This window comes from Sabethes cyaneus, chromosome 3 (assembly GCF_943734655.1).
Source record: "Sabethes cyaneus chromosome 3, idSabCyanKW18_F2, whole genome shotgun sequence".
Classification (NCBI taxonomy): Eukaryota; Metazoa; Arthropoda; class Insecta; order Diptera; family Culicidae; genus Sabethes; species Sabethes cyaneus.
Genome location: NC_071355.1, coordinates 56,599,666 through 56,627,565, shown reverse-complemented (window position 1 = coordinate 56,627,565; position 27,900 = coordinate 56,599,666). Strand labels below are relative to the sequence as shown.

General features: G+C 41.2%; 1 protein-coding gene across 1 annotated transcript; it reads right to left on the bottom strand.

Annotated features, from left to right (window-relative positions):
* Positions 1–35: 35 nt before the first annotated feature.
* LOC128743057 (dynein axonemal heavy chain 3) lies at positions 36–27,900 on the bottom strand. Its single transcript, XM_053839570.1, has 18 exons — positions 27,768–27,900; positions 27,197–27,711; positions 27,004–27,107; positions 12,664–13,387; positions 11,628–12,592; positions 11,043–11,562; positions 9,751–10,971; positions 9,370–9,688; positions 8,343–9,313; positions 7,844–8,282; positions 7,667–7,781; positions 7,403–7,607; positions 4,613–7,340; positions 4,384–4,513; positions 1,441–4,318; positions 743–1,369; positions 588–626; positions 36–338 (listed from the first exon to the last, which is right to left on the bottom strand). The coding sequence occupies exons 1-18, from the start codon at positions 27,898–27,900 to the stop codon at positions 36–38; spliced, it is 12,936 nt and encodes a 4,311-aa protein (XP_053695545.1).

Sequence of the window (27,900 nt, the reverse complement as noted above, 5' to 3'; positions counted from 1 at the left end):
ATATTGATAAAAATATGTTCCAAGAAATATATGAATTAGTCGTCTAATTGACAAAGACAGGCGGTCCCGCGAAGTATCCAATGTTCCGGCGGTCGCCGGCTGTCCATGTCCAGGAACATTACGAAGTTCGTCGAATGACCCGTTGTCGATAGGACACCCCGTCGTTCGCTGGTCTTGTAGATAGGGCACTCGTAGCGGTTCCACTCGGCAACGGGTTTGCGCTCCTTCGGCGTAGGGGTCATCGAAATTATAGGCAACGTATCGTACAGCACCCGCGGCAGTGATTCATCCAAATGTTTCAATTCGCGGTTCCAGCGGGCACCCTCCAGATATAGACCCTGTTGTGACGGGGGAATTATAATTAGCAATTTCTGAGGTGTAATAATTCGTTTACTGCAATTTTTTTTGTATGAGATTTTATCACTGAAATGTTCTAGTAATATTCAGGTTTTATATAACGTATATAAACTATATTTAAGTTCTTGTGATGTTGTTAAAAACCATCGAATTACGTTTGAAATAATTATGTTTAAGTTTGATTCTGTAAACAAATTCATTTTTTTGTTCAACAGTGTTCCTGTACTTACATCAAAGGTTACAAAATCCTCATTTTTACCGCGACGATTCTGCGAAAGGCATGCAATAATGTGTGATGGAGAAGTGTTATTATACACTAGTGTTGAATATGTGTGTGTGTATGTGTGCAATACATACTCATAATAGATAAACTCGTACAACTTACCCTAACGAATGTTCCGATTTCGGCACGCTTCTGCACTCGATCTTCCTGTTCGTATTCCGTTACCTCGAAAGACATTACCAGATCGTCAATACGCAGTTTATTCTTTCGTGAATGGTTCTGCATGACTCCGGTAAGGAAAGATTGAGTAAAGTAGAATCCACTCATCCAGTAAACCTTCGGTTCGCCGTCATCGATCCAGCGTTGGAAAAACGCTAATCGTGACACGAAATCATTGACGTAGCTACCGAGTGGTTTAAGCGAAGGATAACTCTTGGCCAGCCATGCCTGCGGAACCTTGCCTATCTTCATGGAGCGATACACCCGTTCCAGCTCAGGAATCATACTGATTTGTCCTTGAACGGCTCTCTGGACGTCCACCAGGCTAGCCTTGATGTAGACGATCAGACGATTGAATCGGGTTAGCTCCTGACGCAAAACTGTGTTCATCGAGTTCATGTATTGAATAGGATACTTTTCGGCAGTGCCTTCTACGTCGAACGGTTCCGGGATCTTTTTGAGAATTTCCAAACAAATTTGTAGAACTGGGTCGATCTTCTGCTCATCTTTGCCGCTAGATGACTTTCCAGCAAAAAGTTGCATTTGCGTTAGTAAGACTCTGTCGAGAAGCTGAAAGGATTCCCAAAATTAATTGGTAAGGAAAATACTTTATTTGGCATAAAACATAACATAAATCTCACCGAAACGGTTTCATCTATATTTCTGGTAATATCTGCATTCTCGTGAAGACCAAACACCTCCGGATGGGCGGTCAGTGGCAATGTCGATAGGTACTCCAAGGTTTCGACCTTGATGGGATTAACCGGTACCCGGTAGGTGCCGGACTCGGAGAGCTGATATTCGTCCTGCTCAACGGTTTCCGGATTGTAGATTCGGTTCAACAGGGCCATCAGTAGGCGACGGTCTTTGTCGTCTGTTACGCGTCCACCGTAGTTGCACTCGCCCGTCAGATAGGTGTGCCCTTCGAACGGTATATACGAGTACTGATGCAGGAATTGCTTCAGCTGCATCAGTGAAATCTTAAGATCAGATTCGTTGAACTCGTACGGTATGTTCCAGCCGAGCGGACCAAACTTACAGCGTTCTTGCACAACGGCATGGAAGAACACTAGGGAAAACACTCCTCTTATCCACACCCGCGTAGTAACCGCATTTCCATGGAATGCCTCATCCAAAAAGGATTCGTTGTGAAGTGGTTCCGAGGTATAGGCCCTGATCATGTTTAATTTTAACCCTTTTGGTGCTTCATTGGTCATTTTGACACTATTTTGCAGAATAGATACCGGAAATTTTTTGGAAGGATAGGAAGTACACCACAACCGGTATTTAGGATGTACGTTATCGTACAAACTGGCGTCCATTACCAACTTCTCTAGTTCATCCATGTAGGATTCTGCGACATGACAGTTCTGCAGAATTACCCATTGGCCAAGCTTGATGGCATCCATTATAGTCTTGGTAGCTTTCGGACCTTGCCCTTGACCGAGCGAAATGATCCGGCTGTCGTCTCCCATATATTTTTCGTTTGCAAATGCCAACAAACTGTCCATTGGGTCAGATCCTGGGGATAACATGAATATGAGCGGAATTCTAGGCGAGCTGTCCTCGTAAGACGTGCGCAGGTTGAACTGGGGAGGTTCGATGTAGGAATGGCCAATCTTCTGAATGATGAACTTCTGCATTGCTGGAACGACCTTATCCGGGCGCAAGCACTTCAGTATGATGATTTTCGCCAGACCATCGCAATCGTGATACGGTGCCGGAAGCGGGCTCTCCTCCGGCGTACTCGAATTGTAGTAATCTTTCCATTCGTCCAAATTTTCCTGCAATATGACGCGCAATTGTGATAAATAGTCTAGCGAGCTTGCGCGAACAAGATCGGTCCATGCTTTGTCCGGGAGCCATTCCGAGGCTGGGTTAGGATAAGGATTATCAAGGGCAAGTCCTCCAGTAAGCAGAAACGATAACTCCTGATCGTCTATTTTGCCCTCTCCGCGTAGTATTCCCGAGCAAAGAACGAAGGAAAACATGAGCTTATCCCTCTCGAACAGTGATCGACAAACGTTCGTATAGATAGCTTTGGTGAAATAATCCATCAATAGCTGTAAACGTTCGTCCAAGTTGTCCGATTTGGGCGTTTTGAGAATCGTTTGGACAAAAATGTTCAAAAACCAGGTAAGGTTGAACTGATACATCGGATCGATGTTGGCCAATTCGGTGGTGCAGAAGAAAAGAACCGCTGAGTGGCGTGCCACCGGAATGTAGAGTTGCCTGGCAGCATCGATTTCCGCTTCGGTAGCGACCGCAACGAGCTGTTTCGCTTGGATCTCCTCAGAAAGTTGTTTGCTGGAGGTAAGTATGTTGATCGCATTCTCGTCATCCAGGATGTTCCCTTCGGCCGAGGAAAGGACCTGCAAGATCTTCGCTTCAGCATTGTACAGAGCTTCCTGATTCTGAGCGGATTCGATGATGAGGGACTCTTTCTTTTCCTGGAGATCGGGACGTTCTTGGATGATGACAGTGCCTAGAAGCTGCGAGCGCAAACCTTGCTCCGTGATCATAAAGTTCATCAGCGTCACCATTACGGCTGTCTCCGGTAGATAGTGCGGGTTTCTGAGACTGGTTGTAATGTAAAAGCGGAAGTTATCGTTGTACTCCACTAAGCCTTCCCCGAATTTGATCATGTTTGCGCCTCGCTGGCGAAGGATGTTTTTCTCTAGGATGGGATTTAGTCCAGAGTCAATTGTTTCTCCAATATTTTGCAGTAAGACGGGATATCCATTGATTAGGGCATTTTCAACCACTCTCATATAATTTGGATCCAGCTGTTGTATGATTTTGAGATTATTTTGCTTTTCCATATTCTTCACCCACTTGTTGGCTTGCCCCTCTGGATCAATCATGAGCGGCCAACGGCGAGCTTGTCTTACTATTATACCGTTTTCAACGGAAAAATCATCTGTCGGTAGGCCCCAGTTGGACCAATTTCTAATTTCCAAAGCATTTCCCAAAGTCGTGATTAAGGAGAATTTTTCCGAGCACGGAATTTCTTTTTGCAAGGTTATACGGTTCCAGTCGCTTATGATTCTGCTTCTAAACTCTGTCGAAAAACATCCCAAATAGGCGATGCACCCGGCCGCCAGCAGAACGTCACCGATTACGTTCTCCAGTGATTGGTGCAGGTTTTGCGCACACTCTGACCAGCGTTTCTTCTCGCCTCCCAAGCCACCGATAAGTTGTTCAGCGCGAACCAGTTTCTTCTCGCAGCTGTCGATCTCATCTTCCAATCGCTTTTTCTCTCGGGATTTTTCGGCGAAGAAATCATTCAGTTTCTGCAGTTTGTCCAAGATTTCCTGCAGCTCGGCCCGTTTGGCGTTGAGCTTCTCCATCTGCATCGCGAGTTCCGCCTCGGCCCCCGCCAGGGCAACCTTTTTCGGGGCGACAATCTTCGCCACCCGATCGTAGATCTCCATTGCGCGTACCCATCGGCAGAGACCCTCACAGGCCATCGAGATGTTCTTGATCTTCTCCGGTACGAACTCGCGGTCGGCTATGTAGCTGTTTGAAGACAAAAAGCGTATAATTCAGTTAAGGTTCTTGTATCTACAGAGTACTCAACTTACACATCGCGAATTTTCTTCATAACCGGAATCGGAATGTTATCTTTGTCAAATGTTTTGAGACTATCCAAGAACTTCAAATCTCCCAGCATTTTCTGGGATGGTCCCCAGTAGTCTTCCAATACTTTACCAGCTAAAATAAATGATTGTTAAAGAAATGAATCCAACGTTAAATGAGAACAGAAGTGATTGCTCGATAGAACACCCCAAAAACTCCAAACAAAAAACTCACATGGATCTGTCTTGCGATCGGGTTTGATACCCTTGATCACACAAACCGCTTCCAGCACCAGCTTCACCCCGGACGGTGGATTCTTCATCGATTTGACGACGGTTATGTCGGCCGGTTTGAGCGTATCCAGCGCCATGAGTGCTGCCTCCAGTGCTGGAACCGCTTCCTGCAGATCGCTTTCGCAGTCGTCCTTGATAGCCTGAGCCGATGCGGCTGCCTCGTTCGCAGCCGTTTCATCCGCTCCGACGATTTCCTTCTTCTTCTCGGCGTCGGCGGTTTCGCGCTCAATGTTGACCATGATTTTTTCCGTTTCATCCGAGGTGTTCTTAAGCTGCGGTTGGAGCTCCTTCAACTGATTCTGCATGACCGACACCTGTCCGGCGGCAAATTCTAACTTTTCCAACCCTACAGTGTACCGGTCACGTTGGGAAATGATTTCAGAATACTTGTTACGATAAAGGGTATTGAAGGACCGTAGCATTTCCAAGTAGGACGTTGGAGTAACGTAGTTTCTTCTGCCTTGTTCTAGGAAAAAGCGTTCGGAACTCTCCACCACTCCACGGTTGAATACCATGACTAGTTCGACCAGTTTCCTCTCGAGTCGATTAAGCTTTCTTGTTTTCTGTTTTTCCTGGTCTTCTTCGGTCTGTTGAATAGATGTTGCAGAAGGTTCAGCCGACGGAGCTTCCTGATCTAGTTCCATTGAGCGGATGAAGTTCTCGGCCACTTTCTGCAGGGCGTCATCGGGCCAACCAGTAAACCAATCAATCGTACAACAATTTATCAATGATGGATAGATTCGAACTCGTTTTTTGAATGAATCTCCAATCGGGGAAAAAGCCAGGGCTATGTGCAAGTTTTCTCGCACTCTTTCTACGAAGAAGTTGTAAAGCGACAAAGCAGTTGAATCGATAGGTTTGTTGGTTTGCCTAGCTATCAACTGCATCTGCTCCAGAATGACGGCCTTTTCATCTGATTGAAACAGATTCGGAATATCCGCTGTATTCAACAACGAATTGATGTCTTCAACAAAAGCTTCCTCCTTGGCTTGTGAGTCGTTGAATAGAAAGACGGTCGGCTTTCCTTCATTCCCGGCATTCATGAGAAGCTTTTTCATGTCTTCCCGCCACTCGTTCATCGAGTAACTTCTTGTGACTTCCACCTGAAAGACGACTGCATCGGCCATGTTTGCGGCGAGTTTGACCGAACTGCGTCTTCCTGCACCACCAAGTCCCACGAGCAGTAAATGTCCACGTGGCATCTGCAGAACTCTCGAGATTCGTGAAATATGTTCAATTGCAAATCTAAACAGCACCAAGTTCATTGGTGATTTCGAGTGGGCATTGTACTCGCTTAAGTAAAAATTCATGTTTTTCTCCAGTTTCGCCCAATTGTCCACCTCATCGTAAACTCGTTTAACCGCATCCGGTTCCATGTAGTTGCCAAACAGAAGATCACGCATGTGTTTGTCGTTAACTCGTTGGCCACTCTCCAGGCGATCGCCGAAAGCGATTTCCAGCTTCATACGCAGCTGAGTATTTGCCGCATCGTCGACCAAACGCAATAGAGTCTGCTTGTCTGTTTCATCAATCAACCGATCGTAGAATACGCGGTACGTTTCGTGAGCCCATAAACGAACTAGCTTCTCGGGATCCGGAAGTCGCTTGGCCGGCACCAATACGATACCCTGATATATTCTGGTGACATCTCTCAGCGAAAACAAGTAGTGTGACTTGGCGGGAGTTGGTAAAAAGTTCGCTATCGCTCCGCGATATACTGCAATGACCGCTTGGCTGAGATTTTTGCACAAACGGGACACCGTATCTGGGTAACCCTTCCAGAAGTGCCACTCTCCGATGGAGCTAAAAATTCGCAGTAAAGTTGAGTCCTCGAACGAGTCCACAGATACAATGAATGTGTGTCGATACAAGCGCTTGGGTATGTAGTTGCTGCCCCCGAGAAGGCCCATTGCGCCGACAAACAGCAGATCGATCAGCTCTATCTTGGAGGTGTCCCGTAAATCGGACCAAAGTTTATGGTCCAACCATTGCCTTATCAGCTCCAGCGGTGGTTGGGATCCGTATTCGTCTTTGGCGGGCATCGCTACGTCGTCGATAAAGTTTACACACTGCTTGCCAACGGGGGGCCCAAATACTCCCTTTCTTCGACGGTCCAATTTGGACATGATGGTGTCTTGCATTTGTTGGGCTGTGCTGCGTGCCGAACAGTTGATGATGTTGGATATGAACTTCGTCTTCGGCAGATCTCGAATGTGGCTGGCAATGGTGGCACTCTTGCCAGTTCCCGTTGGACCAACCAAAAGGATTGGAATACCGGCAGAAAGACACATTTCGGTCCAGTAGAGAATATAACCGGTTTCCTTAGTCGGTATCATCAGTTCGGAAACCGCACAGCTATCGGGAAGTACCAGTTCCTCCGATTTCAACCAGGGCCACCATGTTTCCTGCTCGTCGAAACGGTAGTCGAGGAAGTTCATCTTCTCCGGATACATTTGTCCTCGGTTGAGGGAGAAATGCTTCGGTTTTGGATGATCTTCGTTGGCTCCATATAAAATTTTTCGCAGCAGTGGATCGATTGTTTTACGACCTTCAACGGTTACGATTGAAAAGTACGCCCAGGCATAGCAGAAGAGGAAAATCTGCTGAAACCAAACCTGGTTGTAGGCTGATGTTCGTGATATAAATATCGAGAAGAAATGAGAAAGCATCTGAAAATAAAGAGTATTTAGATTAGTGACGGATAAAAACACAATTTGAGTGGAACTCTAACAGAATAATGATGCATCTCGGACATATTCAGAACAGTGTCCACTGTTTTTAACCAGTTCAATGCCGGTGGAATGAGCCATTCCGCCAGTTGCTCGAATAATCCGATGTTGATTTCGTTGACTCCTTTCTCCTCAAGATATAGTAGGTAGGATTTGTGTAGTGCCATCCATCCCAGCTGGGACGGTTCCATGTAGATCATTCCGCAACTGGAAGTATTTTTCGTGTTTTTATTCGCATGTCATGGACAAACCTCACCACTACAAACCGTGACACCGTTGCCGGAGATGCTTGATCGAGATCTGCCGGTTCGAACATCAAGTTCATAAACTTTGTCATCTGAATGATTTCACCGGACATCAAACACAGCTTCCGGTTGTCATCTGTGAGATACAGAAGAACCTCCTAATTACTACTACAAAAAGAGCAATTCAGATCACGTTACCCAGTACGGTGTTCAAATTCTCAATCCACACGGCATCCACTGGACCATCGAAAATGATCCACTGCCGTTCCATGCTGTGGGTGTAAACCATCTCGCGGAAGGTGTTGGCCAACACTCCGTCGGACCATTCATGTGATGCCGGATCAAAACTACCGTACAGCTGTCCCATTGAGATGGCCTTCGGATTTATGATCCTGAAGCTAACTCCCTGTTCCTCGCAGGTGGGTCCCTTTTCCTTGCGCAGTTCCCGCAGAGATTCTGCTAGCATTTGATAGGCCGTTGTCTTTCCTCCCATGGAATCACCCACGATCATAAGCCCATGACGAACCAGAAGCATTTCATAGATCTGCATGACCTTCTCAATAAACCATGGTGTCGGTTGAAGCTTACGCTTCACCAGTTCGATCAGCAGTAAACGGACGATGTCTTCACGAGCCGGCTGCAAGCGAAAAGCTTGATCAATTTCTTAATTAGAAAACTACTCACCTGAAAGACTCACCGGTGGTAGATCCACTCCGGGAAACAGATCCTTATAAATACCTTCAAACAGTGGAATATCCTGCTGTAGAAATTTGGGAAGATTAACATCAATAATCGCTCGAAGAACGATCTGAGCCTCGGAGAGCTGAGGTTGCGAACGGCGCAGTGCTCCAGCGGCCGTTAACACCGACTTGACGGCTCTCATTCCGTAGTCGTAATGTGATTGCGACGATAGCTGCTCCGAGCACAGCTTATAGGTATGGACAATCTTCTGCGCCAGAATGCGGGCTTCATCGAAGCCGTTGGAATAAAGCGTTATTTCTCCAATCATGGCATAGTCTGGGACCATCATGGCTACAGTTCTGAACAGCACCTTCAGATTATCCGGTAGCTCCGTTCGACCGGCATAGCCGGGATTCATGGTTATGAAAATGTTACACGTAGGATCCAGTTTAAGGGAAGTCTCTTCGAAGACAAATTTAACCACCTTTCCAGCAATGGCGCGTTGGATCGTCAGAATTTGCTGAGCCACGACGGAAAGTACTTCCAGTTCAATGCGATTGAACTCGTCAAAGCACGCCCATGAGCCAGATTGTGCCAAACCTTTGAAGAATTTGCCCAGTGCTTTATAGTCCAACCCATCGGAACAGTTGAACACGACGCACTTCTTCGCTACAGCCTTGGCCAGATCTTTGCACGTCTCGGTTTTACCCGTACCGGCTGGGCCTTCAGGTGCTCCTCCGAGGTTGAGCTTGAATGCACCCATTAAGGTCCGGAAACAGCGATCAGTCAGCGGTGTCGTAACCAACCGACCCGTATTTCCCAGATATTCCATACCGTACTTAAGATCTGTATTAACCATGCTGCACGCTACGTAGCTTTGCTTGTCATCGTCGTCTATTCTCCAGTAGTATCTCAGTTGAGAGAACCAATTGAAGTCCCCGGTATCGGTTATATTTTTCCCAATCAACAAATCAATTATATCGCGAGCTGAAAAGACCATTAGTCGAATATCCAAATCGAATTTTTATAGCAATCAAACAAACCATGTACATCCACGACTATTAACGCTTCAATTGTAATGGTTGCCCCTGCCGATAGGTTGCCTCTTACAAGATCCACTAGGTCACCAATTTGGGACGTACACCGTTGTGAGTATTCTGTCAATCTGTTCTCTTTGATAGCTTCCTCCGCTTCTTCGGTCCATTTCAGACAGGAAACCACCTGAACGACCTGGCCAGGCCAGTTCAAAACCCACATCTTGCGTGGATCCTTGAAGTATGAGTCATATGATTGCCAAATTTGCTCCTTCACGCTCTCCAACATAACAACCTCGACTTCTTTGAGCCATCTCTCAACTAAGCCCTGAAAAATTCGAATAATTAGTAAGCCCATTACCTTGATACAATAAGTGATAGAAGCCAAACATTTGCCAGCGCCGGATTGATTTTTCTAGTGCACGGAATCTGCTCGTCCTCGGAGGAGGTGAACGCGGTGATCTCCATCTGCTGATCGAACTGCAGCGAATAGATACCCTCGAAGCACTTCTTCAGGTGCGGCTGCACTCGCATCGGATCCTTCGTTTCGGACAGAATCTCCAGCAGTTCATCGTTGGACAGGAAGAAGAACCGGGCGAAGAACAGACGTTTCTTCTCCAGATACAGATTCAGCCCCCGTTGAATGTCTTCCAAGTCCTTGAAGGCCGTTCTGAGCACATTCAACAAATCCGGATAGTCGGTGGCTTGGATAACGTGTGGATCAGCGATCGTGTGACGCATAACTTTGCGAAACAATTTGTCAACTGATTTGAAATGACGGCCCTCGGTAGGCATTTGTCGCATAATATCTTCCGAGCTGAAGATCGGCTCCAGGTACATCCAGGTTGCTTGAACCTGCAGCCACGTATCGATTATATCCTGCATAGAAATGAGTTTGTCCTCCCAGTTCGTTGCTTTGCTTCCGAGTGCAGCGATGTATGGTGAACCGCGCATGGCTTGAGCTTTCAGGATGTGATCGTCCAGCAGTGTTTGGATATCATCCACCGACGACAGAATGGATATGTCCGAATCACGATACTGGACGCACACAAACTTCACATCAACCCACTCCTCTTGCATGTTCACCAGCTGTATGTTAAGCTCGTACTCTTTTCCCGCTGCGTTGGAAATTTCCTCCAGTCGATTTTGGATCTTCATGATATCGATATCGACCATAAGTCCAAGTGGGTTCTGCACCTCTGGATTCACTTCCTGGCCAAGCTCTTCCGATATCTGCGCCCAGTGACGCTCACCGAGGCCTTGTCTGCAGATTGCTTCCATAACCGGCAAGTAGATCTTGAACTTGTCGATCTTCATACGAATCTGTTCAGCCACACGTTTCGCCTGAGGGCTGCCTGTGAGTTCCTTAAGTAGGACAGTGATTGAATGGAACATGTCCTCAACCGCGCTCGTAATGACAGTAGCGTCCAGTTCCTTGAACGGCCCGAAGTACCATACTTCATGGCACGAATCGAATTTGTATGCCGTGTGCCACAGCTTTTCGATTGGCGCCATTCTATCGATCATTTCGGTTAACGCAGGGAAGAACGACTGATCTATCTGCAGCAAATTTTCATCCGAGTTGATTTCTCTCGCCTCCTTGCTACATTTCTGTGGGGTTAAAAATAAACAAACAAAACCTTTGTTGAATGAAAGTGTTGTATTTAACTCTATACGAATACCTCCAGGATCAACATCAAACCATCTACGGTAGCGACTTTCTCCCGCAAATCATCCAGCGAGAGCATTTCGCGAATCTCGCGCGTCCGGAAGTGGTCCATTTTTTTCTTCTCCGTATTCAGATAGGCTTCGAATTGGACTCGCCGCTCACGAAGTGCCGTTTCCAGATTGTCACGTACCACCGAAAGACGGGCACCACTAAGATCAAGCACTTTCTCCAGCTCCTGAGGCCACAGAAAGAGACGCGAGTTCAGATTGATATCTTCGGCTGGAAATATAAAACCCAACATCAGCAGGGTGTAACGCTCGCGAACCAATTCGTAATTTCGCATATTACTATCGAGTATGGCGTAGGTCAGGAGGAAGAGAACACGCTGCGCGACTTGCTTGATCTCGGTCTTCAGCTGGTACATTCGCTCCTCTCGGCACTGCGTTAGGTAATTTTGAAGTGCGACCACTTCCGGAGTTTCTTTCGGACGTTCGCCGGCGTGCAGGGACATGTCCTCGAATTCGTCGCAGATGCTGCAAACGACGTTATTGAATCATACTGTATTCCGTATTGTGGACCTGATTTTCTTTGAACTTACCGACGGTTTTCGACCTGGTTGAGCGTAATGAAGTAATTGATTACGAAGGCTTTCAGTTCTTTAACCAGGTTCTCGAGAACACGATTAAGTCGACTGTTATCTAGCATAAACAGGTTCAACGGAATGAAATCCCGAAGAAAGTATATGCCGTGCAGTAGTTCGGTAAACTTGTCGACAAGATCTTTGAAGATTTCCAGGGACGGTAGCTCACGTTGCGAGAAGATACTTTCGGTTATGACCTTCATTTTGTTTGCCAACACGGGAAAATAGTACTCGTACATTGGATACAAATAAGTCGTTGGTCCAGTTTGGTTTGCCAAAACTATGCACTTAACTCTTTCGTACAGCTTCTCCATATCCGCGTTATCGTCGCGAATGTAGTGCAGATAACCCAACAGTTTCTTATCCTGTGTCAAATAGTATTCCAACCGAGGAATTTTATAACCCACTTTAAGGATCTTAACGAAATAGCTCTTGAATAGATCGGGAAGTTCTTCCATATAGGGATAAATGATAATTTTACCGCTACTCTTCATTATGAATGAAGTTCTCCGCTCGTCAGCGGTCGTTGTTAATGGATTATCGGACGATTCCGATGATAGTATACTGGGATCATCGTCGTCGGCTTCGTACAGTGACAAATCACTCTTCTCGGTATTTTTATCTATTTCCGTGTCCGGTTTTCCAACAACGGATACAGTTAGCGTCATGAAAGGTTTCCTCTTTAGCTTGGACATCTGCCCCGGGGCATCACCGCCGCGATACACCTCCAAGGCATCAACAAGGTGATCCAAGCTTTTCTTGATCAGTCCTTGTAGATGATAGGAAGTCAGCGCGTGGATGCAGTTGAAGAATATCGTGCCTCGGCCACCGTGTATGGAGTTCCGTGGTACCAGATCCTTCCAGTACTTACGCATAACATCAACCAAATCGGCAACACGAGGCATCCAGTCATTTACCAATATCTGAAAGGTTAACAAAACAGCTTAGAAAGATCCGAGGGATGTTTCCGTAATGGTTTGAAAACGTAACTCACGTCCCGTGTAATTCGACAACTTTCGTGGATTGTTTCCGTGATTTTGTCCGCATGCATTGGAATGTCTGTATTGTAGAACTTAGCAGTGTCCACAACCAACAGGTTGCCGTACAGCTTGTGCCAGAGTAAGTTAATGGCTTGAAGAACCGGGTGGTTGATCATCAGTACCTCCTCCAAGCGATTTTTGGCAACTTGTATTGAACATTTCCAAGGAACCGGTGCAATCAAGGTTGCTATAGGAAATTCAGGTGGTTCCACAATTAGTTGCAATCGATTGCGTTCCTCCTCAGAACGCAGAATATGGCGTAGAAAAGATCGTTTAACGTGATACCGGTAGTCTTCCTGCAAATCCATCAGCAGAATAGTCAAGTAGACAGCCTGATCGCGACGAACGTTGTGTTCGGGATCGAACAAATAATCCAGCAGCATCACCTCGGGATGAACGTTGGGCCAAAGTTTTTCCTCTTCCAGAATGAACTTGTGCGCTGCATTGAGATACGCTATGCGGTCATCGATGCGGGGAAGAATTTTCTTAATCAGATGCGAGGGATAATGTTCGATTTTCTCCACCGATAACTCGTCCAGAAGGTTCAGTGTTCGTTGGCGCATGTTGTCATCGAAACCTTCAATAGCTGCTGCGTAGGATTTTTCGAATTTGTCCAGAATTTTACGCTTCTGTTCGTCCGGATGTTCCGGAAGCAGAGCTTGCAGATATTTGAGCTTGCTGAAACGACGCACTTATGGTTAACGTTTTGAATGGTACTCAGATTGTTGTACAATGTACATATCATATAAGGTCGTATTCCGTCAGAATGTACCACCAGGATAATACTTTGCTTTTAACTCACTTTACTTTCAGGACATCAAACTCCGGCTTTTGCGTATGTTACCATCTCCGATTTGCTAGCTTCAGCATCGAATTCAGAACCGCGATTTTTATTGGTTCAGGGGTCGACGCTAAGTGCACTAAAAGGTAAAACAACGAAAACGTGAGTGTATACCCACGCATGTTGTGCAAATTCTTTGGTATACAAACCATCGAAATCCGTTCAGAACTGGCAGAGTTATTAGCGTTCAAAGTCTCATTATTTCGTGATGCTTGCCTGAACCTTAATTTTGGCATGACACCCTATGGTAAGACATGCATTGAAATATTCATGCACGCTCTTACGTTACTTTCTCGCACAGCATGTGTGGATATACACTCTTATGTTTTTATTGTGTTATCTTTTAGTGCGCTATCACAATTATTATATTCCATCAACTACGTGAAACGAAACAAATCTTCAGTTTTGAATAGATTATAAAAACCCATGAATTGATCGGAATAAATTATTGTACACATTTCCAACTCACTTTACTTTCAGGACATCAAACTCCGGCTGTTGCGTATGTTATGTTACCATTTACGATTTGGCTAACTCAACATCGGATTTTGAACCACGCTTTTTATTGGTTATATTCGAAGTTGGGTGTACTAATAGGTAATGCAACAAAAGCAGGAAAGTGTATATCCACCCTCGAATGTTGTACGAGGAGATAATGTAGAACCGTGTATGGAACTTTTATGACTCGATTGGTATTCAAACCATTGAAACCCGTTCAGAACTGGCAGAGTCGTTAACGTTTAAAATCTTGAATTATTTCGTGACGTGTGTTTGAACCTAAATTTGGTTATGACATCTTATGGTAAGAATTGCGCTAAAATATTCATACACGGTCCTACGTTAACTTCTAACACAGCCTATGCGTATGTACACTTTTATGCTTTTATTGTTTTATCACGTACTAAACTAACAATCGTGGCCATGAACTTTATACTAAAAAGTTAGAAAATCCAAGTCCAAGATGGTGACATACGTATTATCTGGTGTTTAATGTCCTGAAAGTAAAGCAAATTGAAAATCAACTCTAGCTAGCAGCTAACGAAGGAAAATGAAATGCCCATAGTTTGTTTCTTTTGTTCATCACTTAAATATTCACTGCTTTAAATTTCACAACGGACTGTCGTACATATTTTCAACTCATTTTACTCTCAGGACATCACACTCCGGCTTTTCCGTATGTTACCATTTTCGATTTGCTAGCTTCACCATCAAATTCTGAACCACGGTTTTTAATGGTTAGTATTTCGATGGTAAGCGCGATAATAGGTAAAACAATAAAAGCATGAGTGTACACCCACATATGTTGTGCGAGAAGGTAACTATGTGACTATGTGGATGTATACTTTCATGCTTTTATTGTTCTATCTTATTTATTTATTATTTGGTTCGTCCCAATTATTGTATTATGTTCCATCAATTACGGTTTTACAACAAATCTTCAGTTTTAAATAGATCATATAAAAAAACCATAAATTAATCGGAATGAAAAGGGTTATCGTATATATTTACATCTCACTTTACTTTCAGGACATCAAACTCCGGCCTCTGCGAATGATACCATTTCCGATTTGCTAGCTTAGCATCGGCTTTCGAACCACGCTTTTTGTCGGTAGGAAAGTTCGACGTTAAGTGCAGTAAAAGGTAATATAACAAAAGCAGGAAAGTGTAGGGTAACTAACCTATTTTGGACCCCATCAGCATCTATACATAATTTGGACACTTCCCTTCCATTTGATTTTGCTGTAAGTTTCCAAATTATGTACAGCTGCTGATGGGGTCCAAAATACGTTGGTTGGTTACCACCCTACATACATCAACGTATGTTTTACGAGGAGATAATGTAGAACAATGTATGAAACTTTTATGACTCGATTGGTATTCAAACCATTGAAACCCGTTCAGAACTGGTAGAGTGGTTACCATTACCATTTAAAATCTTTAATTATTTAGTAAGGTGTCCCATCCCTGCCCTTAAATTTTGTTACATCATCCTATGGTAAGAGTCATAATATGCATACACGGTTCTACGTTAACTTCTCACACAGCGTATGTGGATGTACACTTTTATGCTTTGATTGCTTTATCATGTACTAAACTAACAATCGTGGCCAAGAACTTTATACTAGAGCTAGAAAATCGAAGATGATAACATACGCATTATCCGGTGTTTAATGTCCTGAAAGAAAAGCAAATTGAAAGTCCTGTTCACTATAATCAATTCATGCGTTTTAAATGATCTATTTAGAACAGTAGTTAACTCTAGCTAGCAGCTAACGAAGGAAAATGAAATACCCATTGTTTTCGGTTTGCTAGCTTCAGCGTCAAATTCTGAACCACGCTTTTTAATGGTTAGTATAATTCGATGGTGAGCGGTGAGCGCGCTAATAGGTAAAACAATAAAAGCATGAGTGTACACCCACATATGTTGTGCCTTGTGCGAGAAGGTAACTATGTGACTATGTGGATGTATACTTTCATGCTAGATAAAACAATCTTATTTATTTAGTATTTGGTTCGTCCCAATTAGGCCATTACAAAAATTTAAGTTTTTGTCCCTCCGGTGGTGGGTCACTGAAGGGGGGGGGGAAACAGAATTTCTTAATCGAGCAAAAAAATGGATTTTAGGCATTTTTACTTAAAGTTTAAACGTGAAAACCAAATCTATTCTTGCTTTTAATAAATACGTTGTTATTTTTCATGCAAAAATCTACGAACAAAAAGACAAAACTGAAAGAAAAATTTTTTGGCCGAGTTTCGGAAATTCCGCTGTTTGAACTTCCATTTCTATTTCGTGCTAGAAGCAACTCGTACACTCATTTTTCGAGTTTTTCAGGCTGTAGGGCCCACAGACAATTGATTTTATTAAAAAAATTCACTCATCCTACAAATTATTTTTTTGCCCCTCGATTTTTCAAGCCCATTTCCAAGGGGGGGGGGGGGGAGAGGGGTGACAAAAACTTTGAAAATGATTTGCAATGACCTTATTATATTATGTTCCATCAATTACGATTTACAACAAATCTTCAGTTTTAAATAGATCATAAAAAAACCATAAATTGATCGGAATGAAAAGGGTTATAGTACATATTTCCAACTCACTTTACTTTCAGGACATCAAACTCCGGCCTCTGCGAAAGATGCCATTTCTGATTTGCTAGCTTAGCATCGGCTTTCGTACCACGCTTTTTGTCGGTAGAAATGTTCGAAGCTAAGTGCAGTAAAAGGTAATGAAAAGCATGAAAGTGTAGGGTATCTAACCTATTTTGGACCCCATTAGCATCTAAACATAATTTGGACACTTCCCTTCCATTTGATTTTGCTGCAAGTTTCCAAATTATGGACAGCTTCTGATGGGGTCCAAAATACGTTGGTTGGTTACCACCCTACATACACCAACGTATGTTGTACGAGTTGATGTAGAACAGCGTATGAAACTTTTATGACTCGATTGGTATTCAAACCATTGAAACCCGTTCAGAACTGGTAGAGTGGTTACCATTCAAAATCTTTAATTATTTAGTAAGGTATCCCTATCCCTGCCCTTAAATTTTGTTACATCATCCTATTGTAAAAGTCATAATATGCATACACGGTTCTACGTTAACTTCTCACACAGCGTATGTGGATGTACACTTTTATGCTTTGATTGTTTTATCACGTACTAAACTAACAATCGTGGCCAAGAACTTTATACTAGAGCTAGAAAATCGAAGATGATAACATTCGCATTATCCGGTGTTTAATGTCCTGAAAGTAAAGCAAATTGAAAGTCCTGTTCACTATAATCAATCGATGCGTTTCAAATGATCTATTTAGAACAGCAGTCAACTCTAGCAAGCAGCTAATAAAGGAAAATAAAATGCCCATAGTTTGTTTCTTTTGTTTCTCACTTAAATATTCGCTCCTTTAAATTTCACAACGGACTATCGTACATATTTTCAACTCATTTTACTCTCAGGACATCAAACTCCGGCTTTTCCGTATGTTACCATTTTCGAATTGCTAGCTTCAGCATCAAATTCTGAACCACGGTTTTTAATGGTTAGTATTTCGATGGTAAGCGCGATAATAGGTAAAACAATAAAAGCATGAGTGTACACCCACATATGTTGTGCGAGAAGGTAACTATGTGACTATGTGGATGTATACTTTCATGTTTTTATTGTTTTATCTTATTTATTTACAGACAGACAGAAATCCATTTTTGACGTAGGACTACGTCTTTCAGGAAGGTAGCTGGTATCTATAGGGTGTCATTCCAAAAAATCTGTCTTGAAAAGTGGTCAGGTTTTAAACGCTAATAGCTTAGTGGTTCTTGTGGAAAATCTTCTAAGAATTGGCCCAAATGAAGAAAAGTATGGATTCTTGATGTTGATCTATTGAAAAATTGTAAATAATGAACCTATGTATTACCAGAATTCTCGCTTCGTGATTGGTTGGAAGATTCTTTACGATGATCTAAATCTATACTAATTTGATATCTGTGCTTGGGAAGTAAGCCAAAACAAGTGACCAAGTTTCCTCATTTCAACAAGATTTCTTAACACCGCGATTAAACCTATACCATTTCGATGTACTTGCTTGGGAAGTACACCAGAAATAGTGACAAACCCCCTTCGTGCCAACAGATTTCTTACGAACGCGATTAAACCTAGTTCAATTTGATGTCTTTGTTAAGGAAGTGTACCAGAAAAAATGACACAAGTTCGTTATCCCAACAGATCGCAAATTCTTTACTGCGAGACGATTAAACCTAGGCGAATTTGATATCTGTGTTGGAAAAATATGCTTCAGCTGTAGTGTTCGGTTATAATATGACTGTATATGAATGTGCATGCTTGCTGTTTCATTAGAAATGTAGTGAAAAGATGTGCTGTTGATAAAATAGGATTGAATTGGTAAAATCCCTTCAACGTGGGGAACCATGGGCAATAAAAACAATCTTTAATTTCTGTAAGGTAGCAGGAAAGCAATAGTTTGTGTTCTTAATTTTGTTCAATTGTTTCCAAATGCACATATAAGTAACTGAAATCTTTTGAGAATTGAACGTATGCCATGTTACTACTTTGATAAATGTTACATACAACGCATGTGGCATGTATATATGTTCTGATTTTATAGGTATAGATTATTTGGTTCGTCCCAATTATTGTATTATGTTCCATCAATTAAATTTTTACAAGAAATCTTCAGTTTTAAATAGATCATATAAAAAAACCATAAATTGATCGAAATGAAAAGGGTTATAGTACATATTTCCAACTCACTTTACTTTCAGAACATCAAACTCCGGCCTTTGCGAATAATACCATTTCCGATTTGCTAGCTTAGCATCGGCTTTCGAACTACGCTTTTTATCGGTAGGAAAGTTCGACGTTAAGTGCAGTAAAAGGTAATGTAACAAAAGCATGAAAGTGTAGGGTAACTAACCTATTTTGGACCCCATCAGCATCTATACATAATTTGGACACTTCCCTTCCATTTGATTTTGCTGTAAGTTTCCAAATTATGTACCGCAGCTCATGGGGTCCAAAATACGTTGGTTGGTTACCACCCTACATACATCAACGTATGTTTTACGAGGAGATAATGTAGAACAGTGTATGAAACTTTTATGACTCGATTGGTATTCAAACCATTGAAACTCGTACAGAATCAGAATTGTCAGAGTTGTTATCGTTTAAAACCTTTAATTATTTCGTAACGTGTGCCTGCCCCTAAATTTCGTTGCCATCCCATAGTAAGACTTACGTCATAATATTCATACACGGTCCTACGTTAACTTCTCACACAGCCTATATGAGTGTAGACTTTTATGCTTATATTGCTTTATCTTTGTGCGTTAATATCACGTAAAGGTCGTATTTCGTCAGAATTATCACCAGGATAATGCTTTGCTTTCAACTCACTTTACTTTCAGGACATAAAACTCCGGCTTTTGCGTATGTTACCATCTCCGATTTGCTAGCTTCAGCATCGAATTCAGAACCGCGATTTTTATTGGTTCAGGGGTCGACGCTAAGTGCACTAAAAGGTAAAACAACGAAAACGTGAGTGTATACCCACGCATGTTGTGCAAATTCTTTGGTATACAAACCATCGAAATCCGTTCAGAACTGGCAGAGTTATTAGCGTTCAAAGTCTCATTATTTCGTGATGCTCGCCTGAACCTTAATTTTGGCATGACACCCTATGGTAAGACATGCATTGAAATATTCAAGCACGCTCTTACGTTACTTTCTCGCACAGCATGTGTGGATATACACTCTTATGTTTTTATTGTGTTATCTTTTAGTGCGCTATCACAATAGGTTCCTCAAATATATTATATTCCATCAATTACGTGAAACGAAACAAATCTTCAGTTTTGAATAGATTATAAAAACCCATGAATTGATCGGAATAAATTATTGTACACATTTCCAACTCACTTTACTTTCAGGACATCAAACTCCGGCTTTTGCGTATGTTATGTTACCATTTCCGATTTGGCTAACTCAACATCGGATTTTGAACCACGCTTTTTATTGGTTATATTCGAAGTTGGGTGTACTAAAAGGTAATGCAACAAAAGCAGGAAAGTGTATATCCACCCTCGAATGTTGTACGAGGAGATAATGTAGAACCGTGTATGGAACTTTTATGACTCGATTGGTATTCAAACCATTGAAACCCGTTCAGAACTGGCAGAGTCGTTAACGTTTAAAATCTTGAATTATTTCGTGACTAGTGATGTCCATTAATCGTTCGATTAATTAAACTAATCGAATAATACATGGAATATTCGAATAATTTTTAATCGAATACTGCCAGCACGAGTAGTTGAATTAATCGAATAGTTCAATGAGCACGAATAATCCCCGAATAATGCTCGTTAATGGTTCATAATCGTTCGATTAATCGAATTAATCAAAGAAATATTCGAATATTTCTAATCGAACACCACTGGCACGAATAGTTGAATTAATCGATTAGTGCAGACAACGCTCACCGATTAATCGGTAATCGAATAATTGAAAATTTCGGACATCACTATTCGTGACGTGTGCTTGAACCTAAATTTGGTTATGACATCTTATGGTAAGAATTGCGCTAAAATATTCATACACGGTCCTATGTTAACTTCTAACACAGCCTATGCGTATGTACACTTTTATGCTTTTATTGTTTTATCACGTACTAAACTAACAATCGTGGCCATGAACTTTATACTAAAGAGTTAGAAAATCCAAGTCCAAGATGATGACATACGCATTATCTGGTGTTTAATGTCCTGAAAGTAAAGCAAATTGAAAATCAACTCTAGCTAGCAGCTAACGAAAGAAAATGAAATGCCCATAGTTTGTTTCTTTTGTTCCTCACTTAAATATTCACTGCTTTAAATTTCACAACGGACTATCGTACATATTTACAACTCATTTTACTCTCAGGACATCAAACTCCGGCTTTTCCGTATGTTACCGTTTTCGATTTGCTAGCTTCAGCATCAAATTCTGAACCACGCTTTTTAATGATTAGTAATTCGATGGTAAGCGCGATAATAGGTAAAACAATAAAAGCATGAGTGTACACCCACATATGTTGTGCGAGAAGGTAACTATGTGACTTATGTGGATGTATACTTTCATGTTTTTATTGTTTTATCTTATTTATTTATTATTTGGTTCGTCCCAGTTATTGTATATGTTCCATCAATTACGGTTTTACAACAAATCTTCAGTTTTAAATAGATCATAAAAAACCATAAATTGATCGGAATGAAAAGAGTTATCGTACATATTTCCATCTCACTTTACTTTCAGGACATCAAACTCCGGCCTCTGCGAATGATACCATTTCCGATTTGCTAGCTTAGCATCGGCTTTCGAACCACGCTTTTTGTCGGTAGGAAAGTTCGACGTTAAGTGCAGTAAAAGGTAATGTAACAAAAGCATGAAAGTGTAGAGTAACTAACCTATTTTGGACCCCATCAGCATCTATACATAATTTGGACACTTCCCTTCCATTTGATTTTGCTGTAAGTTTCCAAATTATGTACCGCAGCTGATGGGGTCCAAAATACGTTGGTTGGTTACCACCCTACATACATCAACGTATGTTTTACGAGGAGATAATGTAGAACAGTGTATGAAACTTTTATGACTCGATTGGTATTCAAACCATTGAAACTCGTACAGAATCAGAATTGTCAGAGTTGTTATCGTTTAAAACCTGTAATTATTTCGTAACGTGTGCCTGCCCCTAAATTTCGTTGCCATCCCATAGTAAGACTTACGTCATAATATTCATACACGGTCCTACGTTAACTTCTCACACAGCCTATATGAGTGTAGACTTTTATGCTTATATTGCTTTATCTTTGTGCGTTAATATCACGTAAAGGTCGTATTCCGTCAGAATTATCACCAGAATAATGCTTTGCTTTCAACTCACTTTACTTTCAGGACATCAAACTCCGGCTTTTGCGTATGTTATGTTACGATTTCCGATTTGGCTAACTCAACATCGGATTTTGAACCACGCTTTTTATTGGTTATATTCGAAGTTGGGTGTACTAAAAGGTAATGCAACAAAAGCAGGAAAGTGTATATCCACCCTCGAATGTTGTACGAGGAGATAATGTAGAACCGTGTATGGAACTTTTATGACTCGATTGGTATTCAAACCATTGAAACCCGTTCAGAACTGGCAGAGTCGTTAACGTTTAAAATCTTGAATTATTTCGTGACTAGTGATGTCCATTAATCGTTCGATTAATTAAACTAATCGAATAATACATGGAATATTCGAATAATTTTTAATCGAATACTGCCAGCACGAGTAGTTGAATTAATCGAATAGTTCAATGAGCACGAATAATCCCCGAATAATGCTCGTTAATGGTTCATAATCGTTTGATTAATCGAATTAATCAAAGAAATATTCGAATATTTCTAATCGAACACCACTGGCACGAATAGTTGAATTAATCGATTAGTGCAGACAACGCTCACCGATTAATCGGTAATCGAATAATTGAAAATTTCGGACATCACTATTCGTGACGTGTGCTTGAACCTAAATTTGGTTATGACATCTTATGGTAAGAATTGCGCTAAAATATTCATACACGGTCCTATGTTAACTTCTAACACAGCCTAAGCGTATGTACACTTTTATGCTTTTATTGTTTTATCACGTACTAAACTAACAATCGTGGCCATGAACTTTATACTAAAGAGTTAGAAAATCCAAGTCCAAGATGATGACATACGCATTATCTGGTGTTTAATGTCCTGAAAGTAAAGCAAATTGAAAATCAACTCTAGCTAGCAGCTAACGAAGGAAAATGAAATGCCCATAGTTTGTTTCTTTTGTTCCTCACTTAAATATTCACTGCTTTAAATTTCACAACGGACTATCGTACATATTTACAACTCATTTTACTATCATGACATCAAACTCCGGCTTTTCCGTATGTTACCGTTTTCGATTTGCTAGCTTCAGCATCAAATTCTGAACCACGCTTTTTAATGATTAGTAATTCGATGGTAAGCGCGATAATAGGTAAAACAATAAAAGCATGAGTGTACACCCACATATGTTGTGCGAGAAGGTAACTATGTGACTTATGTGGATGTATACTTTCATGTTTTTATTGTTTTATCTTATTTATTTATTATTTGGTTCGTCCCAATTATTGTATATGTTCCATCAATTACGGTTTTACAACAAATCTTCAGTTTTAAATAGATCATAAAAAACCATAAATTGATCGGAATGAAAAGAGTTATCGTACATATTTCCATCTCACTTTACTTTCAGGACATCAAACTCCGGCCTCTGCGAATGATACCATTTCCGATTTGCTAGCTTAGCATCGGCTTTCGAACCACGCTTTTTGTCGGTAGGAAAGTTCGACGTTAAGTGCAATAACAGGTGAGGTAACAAAAGCAGGAAAGTGTAGGGTAACTAACCTATTTTGGACCCCATCAGCATCTATACATAATTTGGACACTTCCCTTCCATTTGATTTTGCTGTAAGTTTCCAAATTATTTACAGCTGCAAAATACGTTGGTTGGTTACCACCCTACATACATCAACGTATGTTGTACAAGGAGATAATGTAGAACAGTGTATGAAATATTTTATGACTCGATTGGTATTCAAACCATTGAAACTCGTACAGAATCAGAACTGTCAGAGTTGTTATCGATTAAAACCTTTAATTATTTCGTAACGTGTGCCTGCCCCTAAATTTGTTGTCATCCTATAGTAAGACTTACGTTATAATATTCATACACGGTCCTACGTTAACTTCTCACACAGCGTATGTGGTTGTAGACTTTTATGCTTATATTGTTTTATCTTTGTACGTTAATATCACGTACTAAATTTACAATCGTGGCCAGGACTAAAGCGCTATACTAACGCTGGCAAGTCAAAGATGATACGCATTATCCGTTTTTTGTGTCCTGAAAGTAAAGCAAATTGAAATTCGTGATCACTATAATCAATTCATGCGTTTCAAATGATCTATTCAAAACAGAAGTCAACTCTAGCTAGCAGCTGACGAAGAAAAATAAAATGCCAATAGATTGTTTGTTTCTTTTGTTCCTCACTTAAATATTTACTGCTTTAAATTTCACAACGGACTATCGTACACATTTTCAACTCACTTTGCTCTCGGGACATCAAACTCCGGCTTTTACATATGTTATCATTTTCGATTTGCTAGTTTAGCATCGGTTTTTAAACCACGCTTTTGGGTGGTTGAGTATTCGCTGGCAGGTGCACTAAAAAATAAAACAATAAAAGCATGAAAGTGTACACCCACATATTTTGTGACGAAGGAAAACGAAATGCCCATGGATCATTTGTTTTTTTGTTCCTCATTTAAATATTTACTGGCTTAAATTTCACAGATTTTGTTTAGGTGGCAGCTTCTGAATAGGTTTGTTCTATTTATGAAGCAGAGAAGTTTGTTAAAGTAAGCAGAAGACCGACTCCCCGTCCCAACAGGTCGAAGATTACGACCTTTAAATCTATACCAATTTGATATGATGTGTTTGGGAAGTACGCCACCACTCATCTTCTGCAACCGTTTTTATCGTTTAAACATTTAACCTAGTCCAATTTGATGTCCTGAAAGTAAACAATTTTGTTAATGTCTAAAACCATCCTCTTTCTTCAACCGATTTTATTTTTAAACATTGAATCTAGTCCAAATTGGTGTCCTGAAAGTGAAACTCACTAATCAGTACTCAACTCAGTATAAGGCAGCAAAGTACAAAACGTTTTGCAAACAACTTTAACTTACTTACATAATAGTTTTCAATTATGAAAATGAATAAAACGATGTAAATAAATTATCGTCTTGCAAAAATTTGGATTTTTGAACCTGCAGCACAGCCAACCATAAGCATTTAATATAACAATTTTTTGATATCATGTATATATGTAAATAGTGTTTGATGTTGAGGTAAGATTTGAGGCGCTATTAACATTCATTTAAAAATAAACGAATTATCTCAACCTGCTGCTAGTCTCAACAAACCTTATATATGCTGCATCTAGCATGTATATATGACGAATCGTATTACAGGCATCGATAGATGCTATTATCTGCTCAGAGACTTACGTAGTCCTGCGTCACCTATGCGGTCGTGTCTTGTACACAACCCCTCTTTTTTCATTTTCGTGCAGTTTGAATTCAGTTCTAAAAAAATGGGTCGAAGTAAGAGGAACAGTATATTTAAACTTAGCTCCTGCATATTCAAAATCCAAATTATTCTTAGGCTAGTGATGTCCGAAATTTTCAATTATTCGACTACCGATTAATCGGTGAGCGTTGTCTGCACTAATCGATTAATTCAACTATTCGTGTCAGTGGTGTTCGATTAAAAATATTCGAATATTTCTTTGATTAATTTGATTAATCGAACGATTATGAACGATTAACGAGCATTATTGGTGTATTATTCGTACTCATTGAACTATTCGATTAATTCAACTACTCGTGCTGAAAGTATTCGATTAAAAATTATTCAAATACTCCATGTGTTATTCGATTAGTTGAATTAATCGAACGATTAACGGACATTACTACTTAGGCCCCGTACAGAGTTAACGCGACAGCGACGCGACACGACTTCGCTCTCATGTTGCTAAATGCACAGTCCTGCTTCGGGCGAAAAAAGGGCTGCGCGTATAACTACAGCAAGAAATGTCGCGTCGCGTCACATGCCGCTTGCACTCTGACGGTACCCTTATGCTGACGTATTTGACTCGCTGAAAGTGGCCAAATCGACTGTAATAAACGTTGTTAGGTAAAATTGAAGCACCAGAAATAACTTGGGAATATCACAGTGCAAAAAGGCAAGAATTGAGCCAGACTGCCAACTTATCGAGGTTACAGTGAACCTAATCGAGATGATAAGCAAAATATGACGGCTAAAGCAAGAGCGCGTAAGTTGTACACGTCACGGATGATGAAACATTTGTCAAGACGGATTCCTAGCAGATACCTAGATTTCAGATCAAGAGTTTTACATGTCTATTAGAAAAGGAAAGTTTCAAGATAAGTTTGAACACAAAAAGCTGTCATAGTTCCCGACAACATACTTGGTTTAGCAAGCAATTTGCACCGGCGGGCTTAAAATTCCGTGAAAACTGACACTGTCAATTACGATACATATTTATGTGGAGAAATGTTTGTAAGAAATAGTGATGTCCGAAATTTTCAATTATTCGATTACCGACTAATCGGTTAGCATTGTATGCTCTAATCGATTAGTTCAATATTCGTGCTAGTAGTATTCGATTATAAATATTCGAATATTTCGTTTAATAATTCGATTAATCGAACGATTATGTACGATTAATGGGGATTATTCGCATTTTTTTTATCCCTTTTGAACTATTCGATTGATAAATTACTCGTGCCGGCAGTATTTAATTACAAATTATTCGATTATTGCATGCTCTATCGATTACTCGATTAACGAGCGATTACCGGACATCACTAGCTAAGAAAAAGAAAAGAAAATCTTGTTGCATGCTTTGAGCAAATAAAGTTGCTCCGTACTGTTTTGGCCTAATCTGGCTTCCTATAAGTAAGGGAAAATGAATAAGGAATAGATCCAAAACCACGCAAATTGTAACCAACGACAAAAGCCCTCCAAACTTTCCGGAACTGCCCCAAACTGAAAAAAAAACTCAGAAAGCAGTAGGAAGTGAGAAACAGTTCAAAGCAAATTGGCCTTCTACTTAGTTATGTTCAACCTATGTATGAAAGTTCTATCAATAGTAACATGATGACAATTTCAACGCCAGCCATATTCCTGTTCAGAAATAATCTTATTTAGATATTCTAAGCACAGAAACATTAAATAATATACAAATATTGAAAAAAAAACTTAAGCATAGGAATATACCATAGAATACCATAAATTTTTAGTTTACAGTACTTACAGGCTCTCGTCCAGTTTTAGTTTTTTGATGTATTGTTCATTACTCAACCGTTTCCGTTTAATCTTCACTGAATACACATTATTTCCTTTGGTCTTCGAAGTACACTGACAATGGAATAAAACAAACAAATTTTTCCTAATAAATTTTCACCAAAACACTATGCTATGTAGTTTTAATGAAAATCCACACTTACAACTTGCGCCTTTCGCGCTTGCTCCTCCTTCTGCTGGCGACGTTTTTCCGCCTCGCGAATGCTTTTAGCGATCATCCGGTCCAGGTGGCGCTGGATGCGCAGCAAGGCTTCGTCGTTCTCTTCCGGCGTACGGTAGGCAAACTCGTCGAAGTGAAAACGTTTCGGACGTTTCGGACGCCGAATGGCGGCTAGCTTGCGGCGGCCATTTTGACCAGGCCTGCCGTAGCGCCGGAAGAACTCGTTACCCATCAGCAGCGGCTTGGTAAGGGCTAGATCGTGGAAAATTTTCAACCGCAGATCTTTGTGCAGTCTGACGAGCTGTTCGGTCATATCCGGTAGATGTTTTTGAAGCGGAGACGTTGAAGAGGAACCGGTCAGCGGGTATTCGGGACTTTCCGTAGAGGAAAGCTTCTCCGGAAGCAGTAAATCGCGAAATCCTCGACCATCGCCTCTCGGATAGCGGTGCAGACTGTAATCCCTGCTAAAGCAGGGTGGTTTTATGACGTTGATTTTTGCTGAAAAAAGGTAGTTTCATTAAGCTTAAAGTTTAAAAACCTTCGACTTAGTTTACAAATTTGTTCTTCTATGAAGCTCCTGGCCGGATCCAGTGGCAGTTCGTCTCTGCGATAAACAAATTTATAGAACGGCACATCCTCGATGTTCCTTTTCGCTTTTGGTTTCACTTTTTTGGCCTTTTTCAACAT

Bases quoted from the DNA above. Each gene is read 5' to 3' on its own strand.
- LOC128743057 (XM_053839570.1), bottom strand. From the start codon at position 27,900: ATGTTGAAAAAGGCCAAAAAAGTGAAACCAAAAGCGAAAAGGAACATC. The intron at 12,593-12,663 runs GTGAGTTACGTT...TTAACCTTTCAG, and splicing joins GTTGTCGAATTACACGGGAC to ATATTGGTAAATGACTGGAT. The intron at 9,314-9,369 runs GTTTGTTTGATT...TGGTCTTTTCAG, and splicing joins AATAGTCGTGGATGTACATG to CTCGCGATATAATTGATTTG.